This window comes from Rhodamnia argentea, chromosome 7 (assembly GCF_020921035.1).
Source record: "Rhodamnia argentea isolate NSW1041297 chromosome 7, ASM2092103v1, whole genome shotgun sequence".
NCBI lineage: Eukaryota > Viridiplantae > Streptophyta > Magnoliopsida > Myrtales > Myrtaceae > Rhodamnia > Rhodamnia argentea.
Window position 1 is genome coordinate 24271773 of NC_063156.1, and position 21986 is coordinate 24293758.

The 21986-nt window shown below is 39.7% G+C and overlaps 2 protein-coding genes and 1 pseudogene across 3 annotated transcripts; all 3 read right to left on the minus strand.

The window, feature by feature from the left end:
• Positions 1-6237: 6237 nt before the first annotated feature.
• Positions 6238-19383, minus strand: LOC115731410 (alcohol dehydrogenase-like 6). Of its 2 annotated transcripts, none has more exons than XM_048282670.1 (10): positions 19315-19383; positions 10590-10726; positions 8569-8606; positions 7808-8130; positions 7632-7714; positions 7469-7544; positions 7319-7380; positions 7130-7225; positions 6876-7037; positions 6238-6545 (listed from the first exon to the last, which is right to left on the minus strand). In XM_048282670.1, exons 1-10 carry the CDS (start codon positions 19346-19348, stop codon positions 6429-6431), a joined length of 1128 nt encoding a protein of 375 aa, XP_048138627.1. In that variant the 5' UTR covers positions 19349-19383; the 3' UTR covers positions 6238-6428. The 2 variants fall into 2 exon arrangements, with proteins under 2 accessions (XP_048138627.1, XP_048138626.1); XM_048282669.1 differs by lacking the exon at positions 19315-19383 and adding an exon at positions 10815-11029.
• LOC125312571 (protein N-lysine methyltransferase METTL21A-like) lies at positions 11693-13897 on the minus strand. The gene is made up of 5 exons (XM_048282671.1): positions 13582-13897; positions 13117-13259; positions 12689-12873; positions 11921-12034; positions 11693-11845 (listed from the first exon to the last, which is right to left on the minus strand). Exons 1-5 carry the CDS (start codon positions 13867-13869, stop codon positions 11718-11720), a joined length of 858 nt encoding a protein of 285 aa, XP_048138628.1. The 5' UTR covers positions 13870-13897; the 3' UTR covers positions 11693-11717.
• Positions 16324-17917, minus strand: LOC125315833 (annotated as a pseudogene).
• Positions 19384-21986: the final 2603 nt, after the last annotated feature.

Below are 21986 nucleotides of genomic sequence, written 5' to 3' on the forward strand. Positions count from 1 at the left end.
TCATAATTTTACTGGCCTAGTACAAAAAAAAAAAAAAAAATCCTCAACTTTAGTACATGTCTTAATTATATTAGAAAGTTTTTTTTGTTTCATAAAGAATCTTGAACTTTTATTTTTATCTCAATTTTACCACCGTTAGCCTTTCGTGCATAATCATCATTAATTAATCTTACGTGGCATTTTTACGTTGTTGATTAATTACATCTCAGCAAAGCTAACATGAAAAAATCCCCTAACTTCTCTTATGTTGTTTGCTTCTCCTACATATTGTCGGGAGATACAAAGTCACTCAAGACGGAATGTTTCGTATTCTCTTCGATACTCAATAACCCAAAGAATGGTTAGACATGGAGATATTTGGATGAACGATCTAAAATCTTGTTATCCCTGAAATCCATTATTTCTAAATTTCGAAGATTTATTGGTAAGTTCAACGAGAAAATTCAAACCACGTAGGATTAACTAATGCTAATTATGGACGGAAGGCGACGGTGAGAGAATTGAGATAAAATTAAAAGTTGGGGGTTTTTTATGAGACAAAAAAAATTCGGATATAATTGGAACAGATGCTAAAGTTGAGGATTTTTTTGGGTATTAGACTGGTAGAATTGGGACAAAAGTAAAAGTTAAAGGTTTTTTGTGAGACAAAAAAAGTTTTGGACATAATTATCACAAATACTAAAGTTGGAGGTTTTTTGGGTATTAGACATATTCTTTGAGGATATCTTCTTAAGATATTCCATTGTTTGCTAGGTTTTATATATTGACAGAAGCGAGTCTCATGGACATAAGTAGGCTCTATCAATCTTCTTATGATACGATATCTTTCACTAATAGCTAATGATTTAGTTGGTATTTCTTTCCTAAGTTATATTTGATTGTCCAAGAATATGAAGATCTTCTTATAATTTTTCATACGAGGAATCTTAATTGATTGGCAATCACCCGAAGATAATTTTTTTTCTCAGAAGCTTGATTTGTGAATTCAAGGATTTAATTGTATCGGTGAGCAAATCTTCTCAAATCTCCGATCTTTCAATTTCAACGGCTATGTGGTCATTGTTTATCAATCTTCCAATGGCTAGTGTAGAATTGATTCTCGAGCTAATTCTATCTAACAGGAAGCTTGGATCTCGAGGAGTTTATAAGGAGCACAAGGTACTATAGAGCAATAGAGATCAAAAGTTCATCATTCATATTTGGAGATAGTTGTACATATTCTAAATTATCTTATTCGAGCTTATCACTGATATCTTTTGAGAGGGGTTGTGCAAAGTTCAAAAGTGTATAGATCGAGAAAGGTTTGGGTAGTTAGTAAAAGCCGAGACACTACAAGCTTTTGTGCATTGCTCTCTAATTCTCTTACCCACATCTGTTTACATGCTGATAGAAGCACTGCATTATTCTGTTCTTTATAGTCGCTCCTATCAAACTTCGAGTTTTTATGAAGTTTGATTTTAATCACCTATTCACTTTTCTAGGTGATAGTGTTAGCAACCAACAATTCATGGTGCCAATTTGCCCAAAAAAGCTGCAAGATGATATAGGGGTGTGTATGGTTCGGGCCGGTCTAGTCCTGGTATGTAACAGGGGACCGGACCAATAGTTCCGGTTCCCAAATTTTTGGGACCAAGGACCAAACTAGGATCGAACCGTGTTGACACCTAAATTTTGATTTTTCTTAAATCATTTATCTTGTATAAAAAAAAAGAGGATTAGTTTTAGCTCTCACAAAAAAATAATTAAATCATTTTTATCATTAATTTTAGCATTCATGCATTACATTTGCATTTTATAGGACCGGCGACGGAAGCAATTAATTCATTAAAATTCGTAATATTGGTTTGGGGGCAATTAATCTAGATATTATAATATTTCAAATCTTAAAGGATAAATGAGCCAATTGTTTCAATAATATCGTAGAGATATCATAATATGTCCTTTGAATGAAAATAGGAAAGAGATATGGGCAAGAAACCCTAATCTCATGCCTATATATACATATTTCACAAAAGGCGGGGGGAGCAAAAAAATTTCTGCACGTACATCAAATTCACGTGAGATTGGCGTGAAGAGGAAAACGGTGAGAAAGGTTGAAGGTTTAACCCCGAGGCCGATTTTTGCTGCTGTTCGGCATCTTTGCTCGCTGTTTCGTAGGTCTTTTACTGCTATTCAACGCCTCTACTTATCAACCGAAGATCTCTTGCTGCTGTTCGGTGCTTCTGATTGCTATTCAGGGTCCAAAATCGCTGCTTTCCACACTGGTTTCCGCTGCTGTCCAAGCCTTTTTTCGCTACTGTCCGGTGTCCGTTCGAGCTAGATTTTAGCATTTGAAGTCCTTGTGCATTGGTGCTAGATACTTTGTCGTTTGAGTCTGATTTCATCACTGTTTGGTGCTCAATTCAGCCACTGTTAGGTTCAAAAATAGTGCAGTTTTTTGGGTGTTATTGTTAATGCTTCAGTGCAGATTTTGCTAGTGCTTTGAGAGCGATTATCACGTTTTTTTTGGCACAATATCTCCACTGTTCGGTGCTGTTTAAGATGCTAAATAGATGCTATGATTTCGCTTTGCTAATCCTAATCGTGCGTATGAATTTCCCTAGCCATTCGGTCGATCGCTTGAAGCTTGGTGTGCAATTTGTGGAAAGTGCAAATTTTGCAAGACAAGGTAAATTTCCTATCTTGAACTTCAATATATTCACTTGCTTATTTGGTGATTTACTTGCATATCTTGAATATTGCATCGAGGTGGATATTTTTTCAAAATACAGATTGATTAAGAAAATTTTCTTTCCTAATCCGCAACTTGTCACATAATCGAGAATGTCCATCTTTAAGATTATTAATGGAATACTCGATTAGGCAAGGATTTGGGTTCAATCGTTAATCGTAAGATTACGAATTAAAGATTGACTCAAATATCCGCGAAATATTTCAAAACTTGATTGATGTATCAACTTTCTTGATTGACATTGATTGGCATATTCACTTTCCTAATTTGATTTGGATTGTTTGATTGTCATATTTTTAGAATATATCCGTCGCGTGATCCAATCTCGAAAATTCTAAAAATTGTATTCATTCACTTTCCATATTTGAAAATTACATATCTTTTCAAAAATAGCATCATGTAGATCATTGCATAACTAATCTTTTTCTTGTAAATAATTAGGTTAGATTGCATTTTAGGGTAGAAATTGCATGTTTAGATAGAATCTCATGTTTAAAATAATTTGTCTTTAATATATTAGGGTTTAGTTTAATATAAACTCTAAAATATACAAGATAAAAATTGTTTTGGCATAGTTCTATTTTAGGAAATAAATTCATCCGAAAATAAAAAAATTCATCTTTGCCACGTCATCCATGCCACGTCATTCATCTTTGCTATGTCATCTCACACCATGTCATATAGGTTGCATGTTAGTTTGCATTGCACGTAGAATTGAATGCTTAGGTTAATTTAATTGATTCCAACATCACGTAATCAATTTAATTAAACTATAAGCATATCTTGTTGCATTAGTTTAAAATTGCATATTTAAAATTTTAATTAATTCATACGTCACAGAGTTAATTTTCATTTGCATGTCATCTTTTGCACGTCATTTAACTTAGTCTTGCATTTGCATCATGACATTGCATCATATGTAGTATAGTCTTTCATGCATTCATATAAAAATCGAAAATAAAAAAATAATTTTGTGTGGCGCATGCTCCCTTGATTATATTGACTTCTGGATGTTCATTAATTGATTGCGCATTCGCATGATAACCTTTGTTAGCGACTTAGGTTAAAATCAATTAATGTTGCCTTCTCAAATGATTTTTCATGAAATAAAATGGTACCGAAAGGGCGTTAGAGTAATCTAGCGTAATCAAGTCCCCGAATTCTTAATCTCTGGTTCGTAGGAATAAAATAGTTCTCCCGCTATTTTATTTAGGTTTCTAATCGACCTACCATAAATGATTAGTGGCGGCTCCAAAATTAAAATATATTGCATGTTAATCAATTGAACCTTAAGTTGCGATTTGGTATGGACTTGGGAGAGTCCGAGTTAGGTTAGTTTAATAATTAACCCGATAATCCATTAGCCTGGAAACTTTTCTGAATTTTTAGGTCGCGACAAACCGGACTTGGACCGGCGGTACGGTATAGTCCCGATCCCAGCCCAATGAGACCGTTAAAATCTAACCCTTGAAATATAATATGCTTCGATTGCATGTTAATTTAAAATCTATACCCCCGGTTGAATAAAAAAACACGCTGGTCCAGTTTGCTCACTTTCATAATAAAGGCGTGTCTTCACATAATAGTAGGTTTAACAATAACATTGGTCTAACCGCTGATACAATAAAGATATATAAAGGACATAATCGAAAAAACTTGGGCGACGAAGACACACTAATAGTGATGTTGATCACTAAACGGATTCCAAGCAAGTGTACGAAACAAAATACAGGATTACTCATTGAAATGAACAATCGAAACGCATGAACAGTAAGAAATTGCTACCACTATATTAAATGAATCGATTAAATCATTTCTTTTTGGAAAGAACATGCCAGCGTACACTCACCACATAATGTACTGTAAAAGATCATAATAAATAGGATATACCGCATTCATAACATTGAGGGCCTGTCCGAGTTTCAAAAATGTACTGCCTAACAATGGAAATGGCTCGAGAAATGAACATTGAAAATAAATGAAAGCTTCATTTTTTATAATTGTATATATCTATATATAAATAATTATATATATTATGAGCGATCCGGTTCAAATGGTCCAAACCGGTCCCATCCACCCGAACCGAGGATCGGACCGCCCGGTTACATTTATTGGGACCGGAGACCGGACCATCTCCTCAAGGATTGGACCAACCCGCCCGGTTCGGTCCGGGCCGGACCGGTACGATCCAGTTTGCACATCCCTAAGATGATATCGGTGTGGGTTTTGGGTGCGTTTAGTTCGACTTTTATAAAAAACTTTCGAGAAAATACAAATACTTTTAACCTAAAATCACTCGACATATCAAATGTTAACGAGGGCCCATGGAAGTTGACTGAAGCTGTTAATAAGCATGGGCAGGGATTTCACCTCGACACGTCAGATGTTGTCAAGGGTCCACGGAAGTTAACTGGAACAATTGTACAAATCCTTTCAAAGTTGGTAAGTGTCGAAACTCTCTTAGGAAAAAATATATATTTATGGTACCTGATTTTTCAGGTTATTTATTAATAACTTGCTGACATTTTTATGAAATTACCAACTGTTTTTTTACAGTTTTCAAATTACCAATTTTTCTTATTCTTATCACCTTTTATTTGTCTTTTTCACAAGTGCAATGAATTTATTAAGTCTAAAATAAATTAACCAATATTTATTCGAATAAGTTAGTAACTTTTTTCTAATTAGGTTGCATTTAAGTATTTATCAGCGTTTATTTTTTCTTTTCATTTATCAGCTTTGCTATCGTTTATTAATTTTTTTGTCCATCTTTCTCACAAATGCCTTCAATTTATCAAAATTACCAAACTTTCTTCTTTATTTATCAAATTTCCTTTCTTTATGTTTCGATATAACTTTGGAGTTACTCTCTCAATTGAGTTGCTTACTAAAAATTATTTGGATTTTTAAAAAAAATTTGCCAACTTTTCCATTGATCTACCAACCTTTATTTCCGTTACTTACCATTTACCAACCATTAAAAATTACCAACTTTCTCTATTCAGTTACAACTAATTCTGGGTTACCAAAAAAGAGCGGTTAAATTTAAGGCGACAGAAGATAAAATATCACTCTAATTTAAATTGGTAATTTCATATAAGAGTTCGTAAATTCAAAAATTATGCAAATAAAAATTGATAAATTAAGTACTAAAATTGATAATTGATGGCAAGTTCATAAAAATATTGATATTCACCCCCTAATTGCCTCTAGCAAAGTCACCGCCATTATATTACCAACAGTTTTTCAACACCTAAGAACAATAATTGAAACCTATCCCCATGAAAACATCGGTATTTTTTGGACACAGAACAATAAAATTGTACTGTTTATGATTGCCAAAGTCTAAGATAAGCGGTTAATTTTTCCTTTCCAACGGGTGAATCAACATGGTTTTTGGTAAATCATTATTTGAAAGGATGAGCACCACTGGCCTCAGATTTTTGGAGTGTCAATCTGCTTAGCTGCTCGATTACTAAAGTTCTTTTTTTGGTAAGTAACTCGATTACAAAAGTTCATCTCAGCAAATACTACATTTCTCCCATTCATGAGAGATCGAGATCGATCGAGAAGAAACAAAAATAATGGTTTGGGCCCCCAAAGTTCCTCGCTTTCTCCTGGTGAAATAGGCTTCCAAAACATTCAATTCTAAGCCTCATGCCCGGCAACTATTCCGGCGTCTACATAAGCGAGCGATCTACCTTGGCATATGGAGGACGCAGCGCAGACATTTGCCTTCCCTCATGAGCTCAAAAGCTTTGTTGATATCCTCAAATTGCAAATTATGGGTGACAAACTCATCCACCCGGATTTCCTGCATAACAAAGCCGTTAAGCACGTTGTTAATACACATCGAAGGTGCATTTTCTATTGTTCAAACGGGGCAGTCTTTTTGCTTTCTGATACCTGATCATGGACAATTCTACAGATCCATTGGCATTATAGATTTTTCATCCGTGGCAGGTGATTTTTAACCTGGTTTGGTAATAACTTATATTTTTTTCTTCATTAGCAACTTCCTGAACATGTCAAAAAATATGTAGGCTCTTCCCCTAATCACATATCAAAAGGGAAAATGGAAGTTGCCGCAACGGGACACCACTTCATGTTTATTGACCTTGGGATAAGTATAAAATCTCACTACCTTGTTCAAGTACTTGTCGACCAATGAGGGTATATCGGATTTTGGTCTCCATCCTCCAAACATGGAACCTCTCAGTGTCCTTCCAGTGAGCAGCAGTCCGTAGTGAGCTGTTATTTCTGGTTTTGCTTTTGGCACGCCAAGGGTCACAGTCAAACCCCATCCCTTAAGGAAACATGGGGCAAGAAGTATCACTATTGTCCTTTTGAAAACATTCCTTAGCGAAAATGAAGGAGGTTTAGTGAAAGAAAGATTACATCACAGCATGATTGCAGTGCACTCGTTGTTGCTCTTGTATCACCAGTGCACTCGAAAGAGTAATCAGCTCCCCCATCAGTCATCCTCTTGATAACCTGAGTACTAAATATTTCAGTGATTAATTATCTCCAGAGATCGGTTTTGGTGTCGAATCATAACTATTGCATCATACTTTTAGGATAATATACCTCATGAATGGGTTCATCATAGTCCTTTGGATTGAGATAAACATCGACTCCAAAATCTTTTGCTGCTCCAGCATGCACAATAACTATCAAGGCTAGTTCGGTGGACAAGATAAGTTCTCAGAATGAAAGAAGATATATTCTTTTGTTTACCTTTTTCAACCTTCTCAGGATTAATGTCTACACCAATTACTTGAGAAGCTCCCCGAAGTTTGGCACCTTGCACAACCTTTTTTAAGAGAAGTTACTAGAATAATGAGCGATGCTCATTGGATAAGGGAAGAACAGAAAGTTATCACAAAGCTAAAGCACTTACAGAAAGACCCACAGTTCCAAGGCCAAATACTGCTACATTTGATCCTTTGGATATGTCGGCCACATTCCAAGCCGCACCTAGACCTGTGTAATCTCATTGCTTGAGAATGTCAGCAGTAAGAACTTATTGTACTGTGACCAACATGATTCCATGCGCTATCGGGTAAGATATGTTACCTGTTGCTACTCCACAACTGAGAAGACATATTTTCTCTAAAGGCGCATTTGGGCTGACTTTGGCAGCACATCCCGAGTGCACCACTATATACTCACTGAAACTCGAAACGGCACAGAAATGATAAACGGGGTTGCCTCTAATGGAGAAGCGCGTCTTTCGGTCGCTGTGCATTACGCCACTCCTTTCCAACCCAAGTGCTCGGCACATGTTGCTTTTATTCGATGTACAGTGCCGGCATCTCTTGCATTCGCCCATGAACAACGTCAACACGTGGTCTCCTTCCTTGAATTCGATTACTCCATCCCCCACACTCTCGACAATCCTGCATAACGAGTTAATTATAAGTTAACATCATTCAATGATAAAAGCACTAATTAGAATTGTCCTATTTCTTGTTGGATAATTCAGCAATCTGTTCTTTGATCAAGAAATCAATGCTGGAGGACTAGTCCTCCTGTGAAATCAGAGTTTACTCTGGTAATTCAACCTGATTAGGTCTTCGTGATTGTGGTGTTTATCAATTGTAAAAAGCAAGATTGTTAAGCACTGTCCCTAAATTCGACCCATAAAAAAAGTACTGTCTCTAACATGAGCTATATTGACCAAGATTTGTTCAAATAGGCAGTCGCATAATTTCTGACATGAACTCGAAGAGATTAGCAATTTCATATCTCTTGACTCTATGGTAACTGTGTGATTGATTGCAAGCTGAAGAATAAAATGAAGCGGCGCAAGGAGAAAGAGGGAAGAAACATGGTACCCCGCTGCTTCATGGCCAAATATGCGAGGAAATATAGGCTGCACAGGAAAATAGACGCAGGTTTAGTCAAGTACTAAGTTTCTTCAGAAGATATCGTAGAAATGTGAATAGAGGATATCATCCTCAAAACTAAAAGATGGATCAAAAGAGTTGTGAATATGCGACTCCTGAATATTCGCAGCTCCCCAAGTTCAAAGAATTATCTCATAGCATATAAATAAATCAAAGAATAAACAAAAAATTCAATGTAGAGACTCTAGACTTAACGTTGCAGATTGCTTCACCAAAGACGAGAAACTGATAGACAAATATCAGAACAAAGGGGAGCTTGCTGGAAAATTTATTTAAAATAGGCATAAGCTAAGGAGTTCAATGTGTAAGGTATCTGAATATCACTTGGCCGTGAATGTGATTCACCATGATTTGTGAATTTATTGGAAAATCAGAACGATGGACATCTCCTCAATATACTGCTTTAAAATTCTCTGAAAACTCCAGAGCAGAATTCACCTTTAACTCACTATTCAAGCGTTTTTTCTCTGCAAGAAATAACTCAGAATTCAGAACGCAGCACAAGGGCCCAAACAATGCCAAGTATGACCCCATTTTCCAAGAGGAGCACCTTTCCTCATACGTGGTTCGAGATGGCACAGAGTCCAGAATGAACAGAAAAAATAAACCAAAAAGAAGGATTCCCTCTTTAGTCTTTCCTCTACTTGGTTAGCTCTCGAAATGACAGCAGTTGGAACGATATACTACTGCACTCTCTTGTCATTTTACTTGCATTATCTTCACAGCGCAGCAAAAGGTATCTGTCTCATTCTAAAGGCTCAAGGCTTGCTTAACCAAGCTGCATCTCTGACTTTACTTGATATAATACATACTGAGAGTGAGCTTTCAGATCAACTATATGTTTTTCTTCCTTACATGTTACAAAGAGAGCGTTTCTTTTCCTTTCCCCTTGTATAAGAAACAGTAACCCTGGGAAATTATTGTGTATGTAAAGATAAGTGAGGTCGCTTGCTTATATGAAGTTCACCATGATCTACACTTTCAGATATGCTCCCTCATAGAGTTAAGACTTTCTAACAGTGTGCACTTAATCAATAAGTGATGCGGCAGATACTAGAGGCGATGCAATAAATAGAACTGATCTTATTGCACTAGACTAGTATAGCGGGACTCTATATTATGAGAGGCTACTGCATGTACCGACTACTGATGGTGCGCTCAAATAAATTCAACAACTGTATGTTAATCCCTGCATTTTGCAGAATAACGAAGCATGAAAAGTTTAGGCATAAAGACAACACAAGATGATATATAAAATTATCCTAGATTGGAACAACCAATTAGTACAAGAATAGAAATGCAGAAATATTATACGGCATATTACATTTCATAAATTATTTACTATCTCTCAAATTCCTATATCGATAATAGAAGCTTTTTCTACAAAGTAGCATAGAACAAAATGTAGATTACTTGATCCTGGACTACCAAAAAAAAAAAAATGTAGATTAAGTTAATAACTTAAATAAATAACATTCCTAAATACAAAGAAATCATAATTGTACAGTAACAACGAATGATGTGGCAAAATAATAAAGAGTTTGGTGGCCCCGGGGAAGCGAAGAATTCTAATGTTACCGACCAAGATAATCCCATTTGTTGGATAGCTTTCCTATTACAGATATGTTAATGTATAGAGCTAATCCAATCGGGCCAACCCATCTCCAAAGAAAGAAAAGGAAAAAGGGAAAATTTTCATCCTCAAGACCCATTGCGTGTAATGGTTCTGGTGGATTCAAAATGCAGCTTGAGAGCGCACTCTACTTGATAATTTTCTTTCAAGAATACGATTTAGATAACGATGGTTGGACTAGACACTAAGCCTAATTCCAGATTTGCTGTCAGCCCAACTTCACAGGAACGATGACTCTAGACTTTCCCTTTTTAGGTTTTGGCTCAGGTTGATGACCAAAAGAAGAAAGAAGAAGAACAAGGGCACAACTGATTACCTGGGATTCCCAAGCGGCCACGTCGCTGCCACAGAGGGAAGTGGCGACGACTTTGATTCGGATCTCCTGAGGTTGAGGCGGGCTCACTTCCACTTCCTCGATCACCAGAGGCTGTCCAGCTCCCCATGCCACCGCAGCTTCTCGACATAGAATCAAGAAACACATGAACACCCAACAACAGAAAACGCAGAGAAATTTCTCAAACGGAAAGACAAAAGATCCAACCTTTGCATGTGATGATGGAGGGTGAGGACGACATGGTGGCTGAAAAGCGGGAGCTGTGCGCGAGGGTCGGGTGGGGGACACAAGAAGGCAAGCCAAGAAGGAAGGAAGATGATGGTTCAACGTAGCTTCTTCCTAACGTTGAATTTCGTTTCTACAGTGTCATTGGTGTTAGGTAGGAGAGAGAGAGAGAGAGAGAGAGTTGTTGGTGAGTGTGGGGGATTGATTCATCTGCTTCTTCTCTTGAATTTTTGAAACTTATTAAGAAGGAAGCCACTTGGCCGACCAAACAGAGCGATCTGGCATCTGCCCGGTCGTGGGTTTTGTATTCTGTAATACAAGATTGTTCTGGGCAAGAAGTGTCTGATTATACTTCCATTAATCCTCTCTTGTTCAAAAATTTCACTCGTCTTGTATAGTGACTTATCTTTTCTGGCCACCGTCTTCTGAATTATAGAAAAGCTCTTCGAATTATTGCTCCCCTTTGTTCATTTGCCATTTCAAATTTTTTTCCTTCTTTGGAAGTATAAGACTGAACAATGTACTGCTCCTCTTTGTTCATTTGCCAATTCTTTTTTCACAATCCCAGCAACGGCATTCATGTATTACGCCTTCAACCCAAAGACGATCTCTTGACGCTGAAGAGAGAGAATTTGGCTTGACAGCTTAAAAATACACAACCCAGAGAGTCTGACACACAAATGTTCATCTCGCGGATCCACCTTTAGATGGCAAGAGATGGCCGGATTTTTCTAAATGTTTAGACATACTAATTGCTACATCTATGTGAAATGTAACAGCTAATCTCCATCAATCCAAAATCACAATTAATTGGTATACCTAACTGTTTGACTTCTCCTAACAGAACTCACTCCGAGTCATAGCCGTCTTCAGTTTCAGTGAGTGTCATTTTTTCACCAGGACATACATCGCTACTCGCCGGCTGCGATAATCTGGATGGAACTGTGCCTCATCTACACGCCCCACAACGAAATATTTCATCACAGCGTCCAAGAAGTATTCGAGGATACTATCTGCCAAGTAGAAGATGAATCAATATATATACACACATGCCCAACGCACCGCGCGTGCACAAACGGAAAGCATACCATTGCGAAGTTCTCCAGCCAAAATGATCGTTGTTTGAATTCCAGAAAGTTGCAGCAATGTCTCCATCAGATCCTCAACTGCTCCCTCACTGTAAATCACATCGGATCCCAAGACTGACAAAGCAAGCACAAGTCACATAGAAGTTTCTAACCTCCAGTTCTTAAGGACGAACAGGAAGCATTTTAAGAATATCACCAACCCAAAAAAGAGAAACATAGAACAAATGTGCGGTTTCTTTCCCAATCGCACAATTTTGCAACAGAATTGTTGCCATTTGATCAAGAGATAGTGTTTCCTGTCCAAAAAGGAGATATAGATTATAGTTCTGCCAAAGAACCATTCTTCTTTCAAAGATGGGTCAAATTACAATTGTAAGCAGCTGATCCATTGAAGAAAGCCGCACAGGCATTACTTAATTCTCGTAGCTGAAGGACTCCCTCTGTGTAAATGCTGGAACTGAACGCCCGGAAATGAAAACAATGATATGACGGAAAGGCATAAGACTTAATTAGGGAAAATCCTTGAATCATGAAAAGTAAGTTTCTCGACTAATGAGAAAACCAGCAAATGCATCAAAGACAGGTAAGCTCGAACAAGACCAACCCGGGCAGAGGCACACAGGTGCAAAGCATTAAAGGTAGGAGGAAAAGCTCCATACAAGATAAACCAGTAATTAACAATTTAATATGTCTCTCATATAGGAATTGAGCGCATAGAGAAGGACAAAAGATTTATCAATTGAGGGAGAAGAGACATAGCACCATTACCATAGTCAGGTAACGGCTGTATCAAGTCTCTGTCAGGATCATCTCCCCAAGTCAGTTCTTTCACGACCGCAGATCCCCGCATTTCCTCATGTTTCAAATTTGTTTCAACGTTCTTCCTGAGAAGCCTTAGTCTATCTGGTAGATCAGTAAGAATCACTTGAGCACCCAAAAGAGCCGAAATACAGCTGAAACCAGAAGCAAAGCACCCTCAAGTAAGTAAGGAAACCACTCAGCCTAGACATAAAAATGCAAGAATAGAACTAGATAGGTTAGCATATCCAACTCATCGTGAACTTGTAATATTCTCCAAGAGTTTGTGAAACAAGGAGCTAACCTCGTCGTAAATCATAATTTTTGCAATGAGCATGAATTAAGAATTCATGTTTCATTTGATGTATCACAGGACTCAAAGATTAAGATGTTTATACCCAACTAATCCACATCCAGATCCCAACTCCACAACCTTCTTGCCCTGAAGAAGAAGCATCCCGGAATCCACAGCATGTTCCAAGAACTTCCCCAACACAATTCCGCTATCCCACATCACTGATCCAGTTACTCCAGGAGTTATCTATGACCACATCACGATAAAACATTTGAGAAGCAGAAAAAAGAAAAGAAAAGCGCCGTTGATTCTCATTCATACCACGAAGATTAATCAACAAAGTTTCTGCTCTCACACGTCATATTGTTTCGACGCACAAACAAATCACTTTACCTCTTTGTTCATCATAGAAATCCAAAAGGTATGCAATTTCCACCTTTTACGCATCCCAATTTCAATTCTAATAGCAGTTGTATCATCCAATCGGGCGATCAAAGAAAAGTTTCGCTTCCACAAAACCCCACCGAGAACTAATGCAACTCGCGAAACTAAGAAATGGAGTCCGTACCAGAGAAGAAGGAGATTGGAGGATGGAGAGAGAGCGACCGCAAGTTTCGATGGCGAGGGCGAGAGACGACTGTGAGACGAAGGCGTTGGGCTGTACGAGAGTCGGCTGCTGAAGTCCCCACAGCAGCATCGTCTCCGCCGCCGCCACCTCTCCTTCCTCGTCGCAACCTCCACCGCCGCCCAACAACCTCACCCTCCCTCCGTATGAACCCAGCCCCACCACCATTTCGCCGTCGTCGTCGTCTTCTCCTTCGAGCACCTCCATAAGAGCGGCGCTCGCAGCCGCCATCCCAGCACCACCGCTTTGTGTATTTGCACTTCCGCAAAACCGTAGTCCAATTTCAATTTTTTTTTTATAGATACCTTCATTTTTTTGTGGGAAAAATCCAAAAAAGGGCCTAAAGTCCTCTTATTTTCTCAAATAAGAGCCTCAAATGATCTCTGTTTCAAATAAGGCCCTGGTGCGCCGTCTTTTTCTCAAATAAAGGCCTGAAGTGAATATTGTTTCAAATAAGCGATTGAAGTGACCATAAAATTTCAAGAAAGGGCTTGATTTTAAGGGCATTTTCATATTTTTATTTATTTGATTTTTTTTTAATTTTTTTTATCTGTTTTACACTCTTTTTTTTTTCCTTCACTCTCTCTCTCTCTCTCTTTCTTGATGCGACCAGGCCCTCCCCTACTCTTTCTTTTCTTTCTTCTCCGTGTTCATCTTCTCCTTCTCCTTCCTTCCGTTGCTCACGACCACCCCTCCATCTATAGATGCCGCCTAGCCGTCCACCTCAACCCACCTATACCCGCACCGCTCGACAGTCGGTCTAAGCCTCTTGCCGATGCTGCCACCGTTCCGAGCCCCCGCACTCGAGGCCGAGAGACCCACGAACCCACGAGCTCGGTGAGGTCCGACCCCTATCTCCTTCTCTGCTCACCACCACCAACCACCCACTCAACCACCGACTCCACCTCGCGCCACCGACCATCCGTTCAATCGCCGGCCCGCCTTCCCCTCGCCACCAGATCCGAGCCCGAGAAGCTTTGATATGCACCCGACCCAGGACCTTGAGCCGTCGCGCCACCGGAGGAACCCGCGGCCGCCCTCTACAAGACTCGACACCACCCTCGGCCTTCGTAGTCGCAACCCACTCGCCGCCCGAGGCCATGCCGTTGCTTAGGTGACCCCTTGGTCCGGACGACGACTCGCGGCCCCCGATCCGGGCGGGGGCCTTCGATCCCACACGGATCCGGGAGAGGGCCCGACCCTCTCTCGGTGACCCTCGTTTTTGGCTAGTGACGCCGGCCTTCGCCGACCCCCCATAAGCAATGTGCCGGCGGCCACACGGGCGTGAGGGGCGGCCCTCCCGCTTGTGCGGCTTTTTTTCCTTTAAAAAAAAATTATAAATAAAAAAAGGGAAAAAAAAAAGAGGAAAATGAACAAAAAAAATTAAAATGTGAAATGACGAAAGTGCCCTTCAAGCCGGACCCTTTTTTGAAATATTACGGCCACTTCGGGCCCTTAATTGAAATAGACCATGTCACTTTGGACCCTTATTTGTAACAGAGTTCACTTGAGGCCCTAATTTGAAAAAACAAGAGGACTTCGGGCCATTTTTTGGATTTTTCCCTTTTTTTATCTCAATTTTCAGAATCATAAAAAAAGATATCTATAAGTCGTCTCTCATCCAATTTTTTTTTTCAATTTTCTTTTTCAAGATATTTCGCAAATTATCAATTTTTCTTATTTTCCATATATTTAGTTTGTCTTTGTTTTAAACACTTTAAATTTATCAATTCATATAGAATACTAGTTCTTTCCCAAATAAATTACGAATTTGAATTACTTAGCCACACGGATGTATTTTTTATTTTTTTTAATGTATTAATTTTTACTTTCACCTACAATTTTTCATTTGTTTTTTTTATGAACTCCCTCAATCTATCCACTATCATATAAATATATCGACCTTCTTTTTCTCTCATATTTCCTGCATAATATCGCCGTCAAGCGCATTCTTAACACGCATCGAACGGAGTAATCGTTTTGCTTTACGTTACCCCGATCACGGACAATTCTACGGATCGGTTTGGCTATATAGATTCATCTGTGGTGGGTGACTTTCAGCTAGCGACGGTTAATAAGGGCGCGCATGATAACACTTCAAAGGCAGAATTTCCGCTTCAGAAGTGCTTTTAAAGCCGAAATCCGTTTGGTAAAGACACTTTAGAAGTGCTTCTGAAACCGAAATCCGTTTGGTAAAAATATTGACTTCTAGTAGGAATTTCTACTTCTGAAAGAGATTTCTACTTCTGGTTGGATTTTTGTCAAACTTTGAGAAGTAAAAAATTGTTACTTCTCAACTTCGTAAATCACTTCTTCGACTCTGCCGACCAACGCCCACCCGCCGGTCGCCGGCCACCGGCCCTCCCGTCGGTCGCCGGCCACCGGCCCTCCCGTCGCCGCCCGCCGCCCGCCCGCCCGCTCGTCGTCGCCGCCCGCTCTTGCCCGGCCGCCCACTAGAAATTTCGAAGTAGAAATTTTATCAAACGTCTTTTTTTATCAGAAATCAACTTTTGATGGAGAAGTTGAAAAATCAACTTCTGCTTCTGATGGTATTTCAGAAGTAGAAGTGTTGCCATGCGCGCCCTAACCGAATGTCTTTGTGATTCCATGTTTAGTAACTTCCGCTCTTTTCCGGTAGCAAAATGGAACTTGCCGCGACAGGACTCCGGTTCATGTTCATTGATTTCAGGCATGAGGATAAAATCTCGCTACCTCGTTCAAGCACTTGTCGACCAATGACGGCATGTCGGATTTCGGTCTCCATCCTCCAAACATGGAACCTCTCAGCGTCCTTCCGGTGAGCAGCAGTCCACACAGTGAAGTGTTATTTCTGGCTTCGCTTTCGGCACGCCAAGGGTCACGGTCGAACCCCATCCCTGAAGGAAACGACATTGGACAACAAGTTTCGCTATTTTCCTTTGAAAAAAACTTAACCGAGATGAACGAGGTTCGGCGAACGAAAGATTACTTCACAGCATGACTGCAACGCAGTCGTAGTTGCTCTTGTATCGCCGGTGCACTTGAAACAGTAATCAGCACCCTCATCAGTCATCCTCTTGATGACCTGAGTACTAATATTGTGCTGATCAGTTTCTCTCTGGAGATTGGTTTTGATAGATGATTATATGCGAACCGTAACTATTGCATCATTCTTTTACGATAACATACCTCATGAATGGGTTCATCTTAGTCCTTTGGATTGAGATATACATTAACTCCAAAATCTTTTGCTGCTCCAGGATGCACAGATCGCTATAAAGGCTAGTAGTTCGATTCGCAAGATAAGTTCTCAGAAATGAAAGAAAGTACATTTCTTCGTTTACCTTTCTCGCCCTTCTCAGGATTAATGTCGTCGCCGATTACATGAGAGGCTCCCCGAAGTTTGGCACCTTGTGTAACCTTTTGTAAGAGAAGTTACAAGAATAATCGGCGATGCTCAGTGGATAAGTGAAAGTAATCCGAAAGCTGAAGCACTTACAGAAAGATCCACAGTTCCAAGACCAAATATTGCCACGTTCGATCCTTCGGATAGGTCGGCCGCATTCCAAGCCGCACCTAGACCTGTGTAATCTCATTGCTCAAGAACGCCAGCAGTTCTACAGTGACCGAATGATTTCATGCGCCATAGGGTAAGATAAGTTACCTGTTGCTACTCCACAACTGAGGAGACATATTTTCTCTGGAGGTGCTGTTGGGCTGACTTTGGTGGCGCATCCCAAGTGCACCACCGTATACTCGCTGAAACTCGAAATGCCCAAGTAATGATATACAGGATCCCCTCTAACGGAGAAGCGTGTCTTTCAGTCGCTGTGCATTACGCTGCCCCTTTCCAACCCAAGTACCCGGCAACTGTTGCTCTTATTCGATGTGCAGTGCCGGCATGTCTTGCATTCGCCTGTGAACATCGTCAACACGTGGTCTCCCTCCTTGAATTCGGTCACTCCTTCCCCTACACACTCGACAATCCTGTGCGCAAACATTCAATGATATAAGCATTACTTTAAAATTTCTTTGTTCTTCATGGCGAATTTCGATTTTAAGAAGCAAGATTGTTAGGTTCTGTCTCTAACGTCAGCTATATCGACCAAAGATCTGCTCAAAATGGTAGTCATATCATATTTGACATGAACTCGAAGAGATCGGCAATTTCACATCTCTCAACTCCTATGGTAACTGGATGACGGATTGCAAGCTGAAGAGTAAAATGGAGTGGCCGAAGGAGAAAGAGGGAAGAAGCATAATACCCGGCAGCTTCATGGCCAAATATGCGAGGAAATATAGTCTGCACAGGAAAAGGGCTCGATAATTCAGTCACGTACTAAGTTTCTCCAAAAGACAGAATCATACAAAAATTAGTGAAAAAACAAAGATTCCCTCCTCAGTCTTTCCTCCACTTACTTAGCCTCACTTGCCATTCTGGCTACAATATCTTCACAGCACAGCAATAGGTATCTATCTCATTCTTAAGGCTCAAGCGCTTGCTCCGAGCTGTATCTCTTGACTTAAGTTGATATTGTACGAACAGAGAGTGAGGTTTCATTCAGATCGACTCTCTGTTTTTCTTGCTTACACGTTACAAAGAGAGCGTTTTCTTTTTCTTTCCCCACTGTAAAAAGGCAACAATGACTGAGAAGCTTTCCAAGCAATCAGAATGTCATGTCGGAATGTTGTCATGAGCCCCGGGTGAAATTACTGTGCACGGTAAAATATCCAATATCATTTGCTTATATACCATGGATATGTACTTTGATCCAATGTATTATGTGGTGTTTGAAATTTGGCTTAATGTGAGATATCAACCCTAAAGTTTTAATTTGTTCAATATAATTCCTAAAGTCCAATATGCAATGTGGTCTTTGAACGTTTAAATTATTCAACGTGATCCCTAGACTTTTGGTATGTGTTTAATTTAGTCTTTAGATAACTTGAAAATGATCAATGTCCGTGAACTTCAATTGGTACATTGAAGTTCAAGGGCTAAATTAAACACATACAAAAAATCCAAGGACCACGTTGAGCAATTTAAATATTTAGAAACCAAAGTTTAGGAATTACATTGAATAAATTAAAAGTTTAGGATTCACATCACATAATAGACTAAAGTTGAGGAATCATTTGTCTTATTATCTCGTGGACTTTCTAACGATGCACTTATTCAATAACGCCTTCGGCAGATGCCCGAGGCGGTGTCACTCTAAGCCCAATGAATCCATAGCAAATGAGGGTTCTCGTGGATTCAGCAGGCGCAGCCAGATTAACGATGGCTAAAGGGGACACTAAGCCCATTTCTAGATTTATTGACAGGCCCAACTTCATATGAACGATGCCTCTAAGCTCTCTGTGTGGAAATATCGGGCTCAGGTTGACGGATGAGGAGGAGGAGGAGGAGGAGGAGGCGGGGGCGGAGGGCAGGATGGATGATTGCCTGGGATGCCCAAGCGGCGACGTCGCTGCCACAGAGGGAAGTGGCGATGACCTTGATTCGGATCTCCTAAGGTTGAGGCGGGCTCACTTCCACTTCCTCGATCGCCAGAGGCTGTCCAGCTCCCCATGCCACCACAGCTAATAATGTTTTTGTCTCCACATAGGAGAATCAACAAACGCCATGAACACCCAACAACAGAAAAGGTAGAGAAATCAGAGGAATTTCTCAAAGGGGGCAGGAAAAGATTCAACCTTTGCATGTGATGACGGAGGGTGAGGACGACATGGTGGCTGGAAAGCGGGAGGTGCGTCAAAGTGGGATTGATTCTCCTCCTCCTCCTCCTGTTTTCATTCTAATATGTTCTTGAATTTTTTTTAACTTATTGGAAGCCACTTTGCCTTCCGACATAGCATAATCCGGCATCTGCGGGATCGCGGGCTCTGTAATACAATACAAGATCTGTTCTAGGCAAGAAGAAGCGTCTGATTGATTGTAGTTCCATTGATGCACGATTACCGGAAAATTCACTCGACTCGTCTAGCGATTCATGAGAAAACTCGTCCAGGTATCGCTCCTCTTTCTTCATTTGCCATGTCAATCATCTCTCGGCGTCTGGATATTTAAGAACAAACAATCTAAACTTCATGTTATCTTACGTTTGCATCATAATACTAATTGATTTCACGACAAAAGAATACAAGAAAATCGATTGACTTGAATGTGATGTTCAAGTACTTTCGTTATGATCATAAAGTACTGCAAATTCTATTGTACTGAATTTGATGTTCAAGTACTTTCTTCGTAATTATACGGAAAAAGTGCCTAAAAAGTTTTAAATCTATTGCATAGTCTTAAACCTCTCAATTATACCAATTTAGTCTTAAAACATTTTGTACTTGTACCAACCGAGTCGATTCGACCCATTTTGATCGAAAATCATAGATGTTAAAGCCATCCATCCTACATGGTATAATCGGCATGACGTCCAAATGCCCTCACCGGTCGTTGGCAGGGGCCCACATGCCCTCTTCGGCCAAAATGAAAAAAGAAAAAAATAATCATTAAAAATTCAAGCTTTTAAAAAAATTATTAAAAAACGCCCACATTACGCCATGTAGGACGGACGGATGGCGCCTATGTTAGTAATTTCTGGTCAAAGTTGGTCGGATGAACTCAATTGACACAAATACAAAAGGTTTAAGACTAAATTAATATAATTGAAAGGTTTAAGACTGAATTGACACCAATGGACAAAATTGTCAAAAAAGTCCTAAACCTATTACACTTTTACCGATTTAATCCGAAACCTTTTAATTTTGTCGATTCAGTCCTAAACCTTTTCAACTTTTGCTAATTCGTCCTTCCGGCCAATTTAGCTTCCAAAAAATGCTTACTTGGATTCCTAGTAAACGCCTGCCGTCCTATATAAATGGTCTAGCACTGACGTGGACGTCGAGAAATAAAAATGGTGACTTTTTTTTTTTCCTTCTCTTGCATTTCATTTCTAGGAAAATTGCCCTAAAACCAAAACATTTCCAAATCGGAACACGCCTAACCCCAAAACCGGAATAGAATCCTAATTTCTCGACCACGGATGATGGGCGATGGATGATGGATGCTCCACGACTCTCGACAACGCTGCTCCCCTTCATGGCAACTCTTGTCGGCCTTCGGATGCTTGACCACGCTTCTCCCCTGCACGACACTATCCTAATTTGCTCACCAACATAGCCCCTAACTCCTCGACGACAGGCGATGGCCGACGACGCTCCACGACAAATCATGGGACTTTCGCACCACAACGACTCGGTGAGTGCCCCCAATTGAGTCGAGCTAGTGTTGACGGTTCTACTTCGACTTCCAAAGTGTTAATTTTTGTATAAACATCTCTCATTGCTGAGGTGAGTTTGCATAATCTTGAATCTCCTTCCCGATGACGCGGATTGTGCCCGGTGGATAGATGTCCCTTTGTTGGTTGCCCTTATGATCACTACGTCAACCGCCTTCACGGTTTCTCAAGGTGTGAAGCTCGCATGCTAAGTGTTGGGTGAAACCTCTTTGGAGGTTTGATAGATGAAATAAGAGGTTTATTTAGGATATGGCATCGTTCCTTGCGACTGGTTTTTTGTTTTACATGGGAAAAGTTGGTGTTTAATTTGAATGGAAAGATCATGTAGCAGTAGCCTCTTTTGCACCATTTATATTGGGTTTGATTTTGTGTTGCAGACTCGGACACTCTTACTATCTTACATAGCTTGTATATATTTAGTTTAAGGAGTGTTGTGTATTCTTAGTGATTCAAATTAAGATCTTCAGAGCACAAAACTTAGCGTGGTAATGACTTTCCCCTTCCGCATCTTAAGAAATGTTAGTTTTGCTTATGCTTTAAATATTTTGTAGAATTTCATACTATTCTCACTTTTTTCCTTGTAGTTGGCACAATCGATGACGTCGATTCCTCTAATCGACAACTATATGTCCGTGTTTTGCTATTGTGGCCTCAAAGCTCCTCTGCGAACAGAAAGGACGAAGGACAACCGGAGAAGACAATACTATGGCTGCTCAAGATACAACCACAATAATAAAAGGGAAAGTTGTAGATTTTTCATTTAGGTTGATGAGAAAATCAGTCAATCAGCAAGGAGTGTGTCCAAAAGTTTCTAGCGGAGCAATGTCAAACAAGAACCAATGTCGACCCATAATGAGGATGATAGTTGTTTAATAGTTGATGAGGTCAAAGTTGTCAAGGCACAACATAAACAAAAACAAGTCAAACAAGATGGTTGTGTTATTGTTAATAGTAATACCACAAATTATGATTTTGCCATAGAGTAAACCATCCTAAACATATTTTATATGCATGTGCTTTTTATTAGTGGGATGAATAAAGTGAACATTGTTTATCTTGGTATTTGTCAAAAGT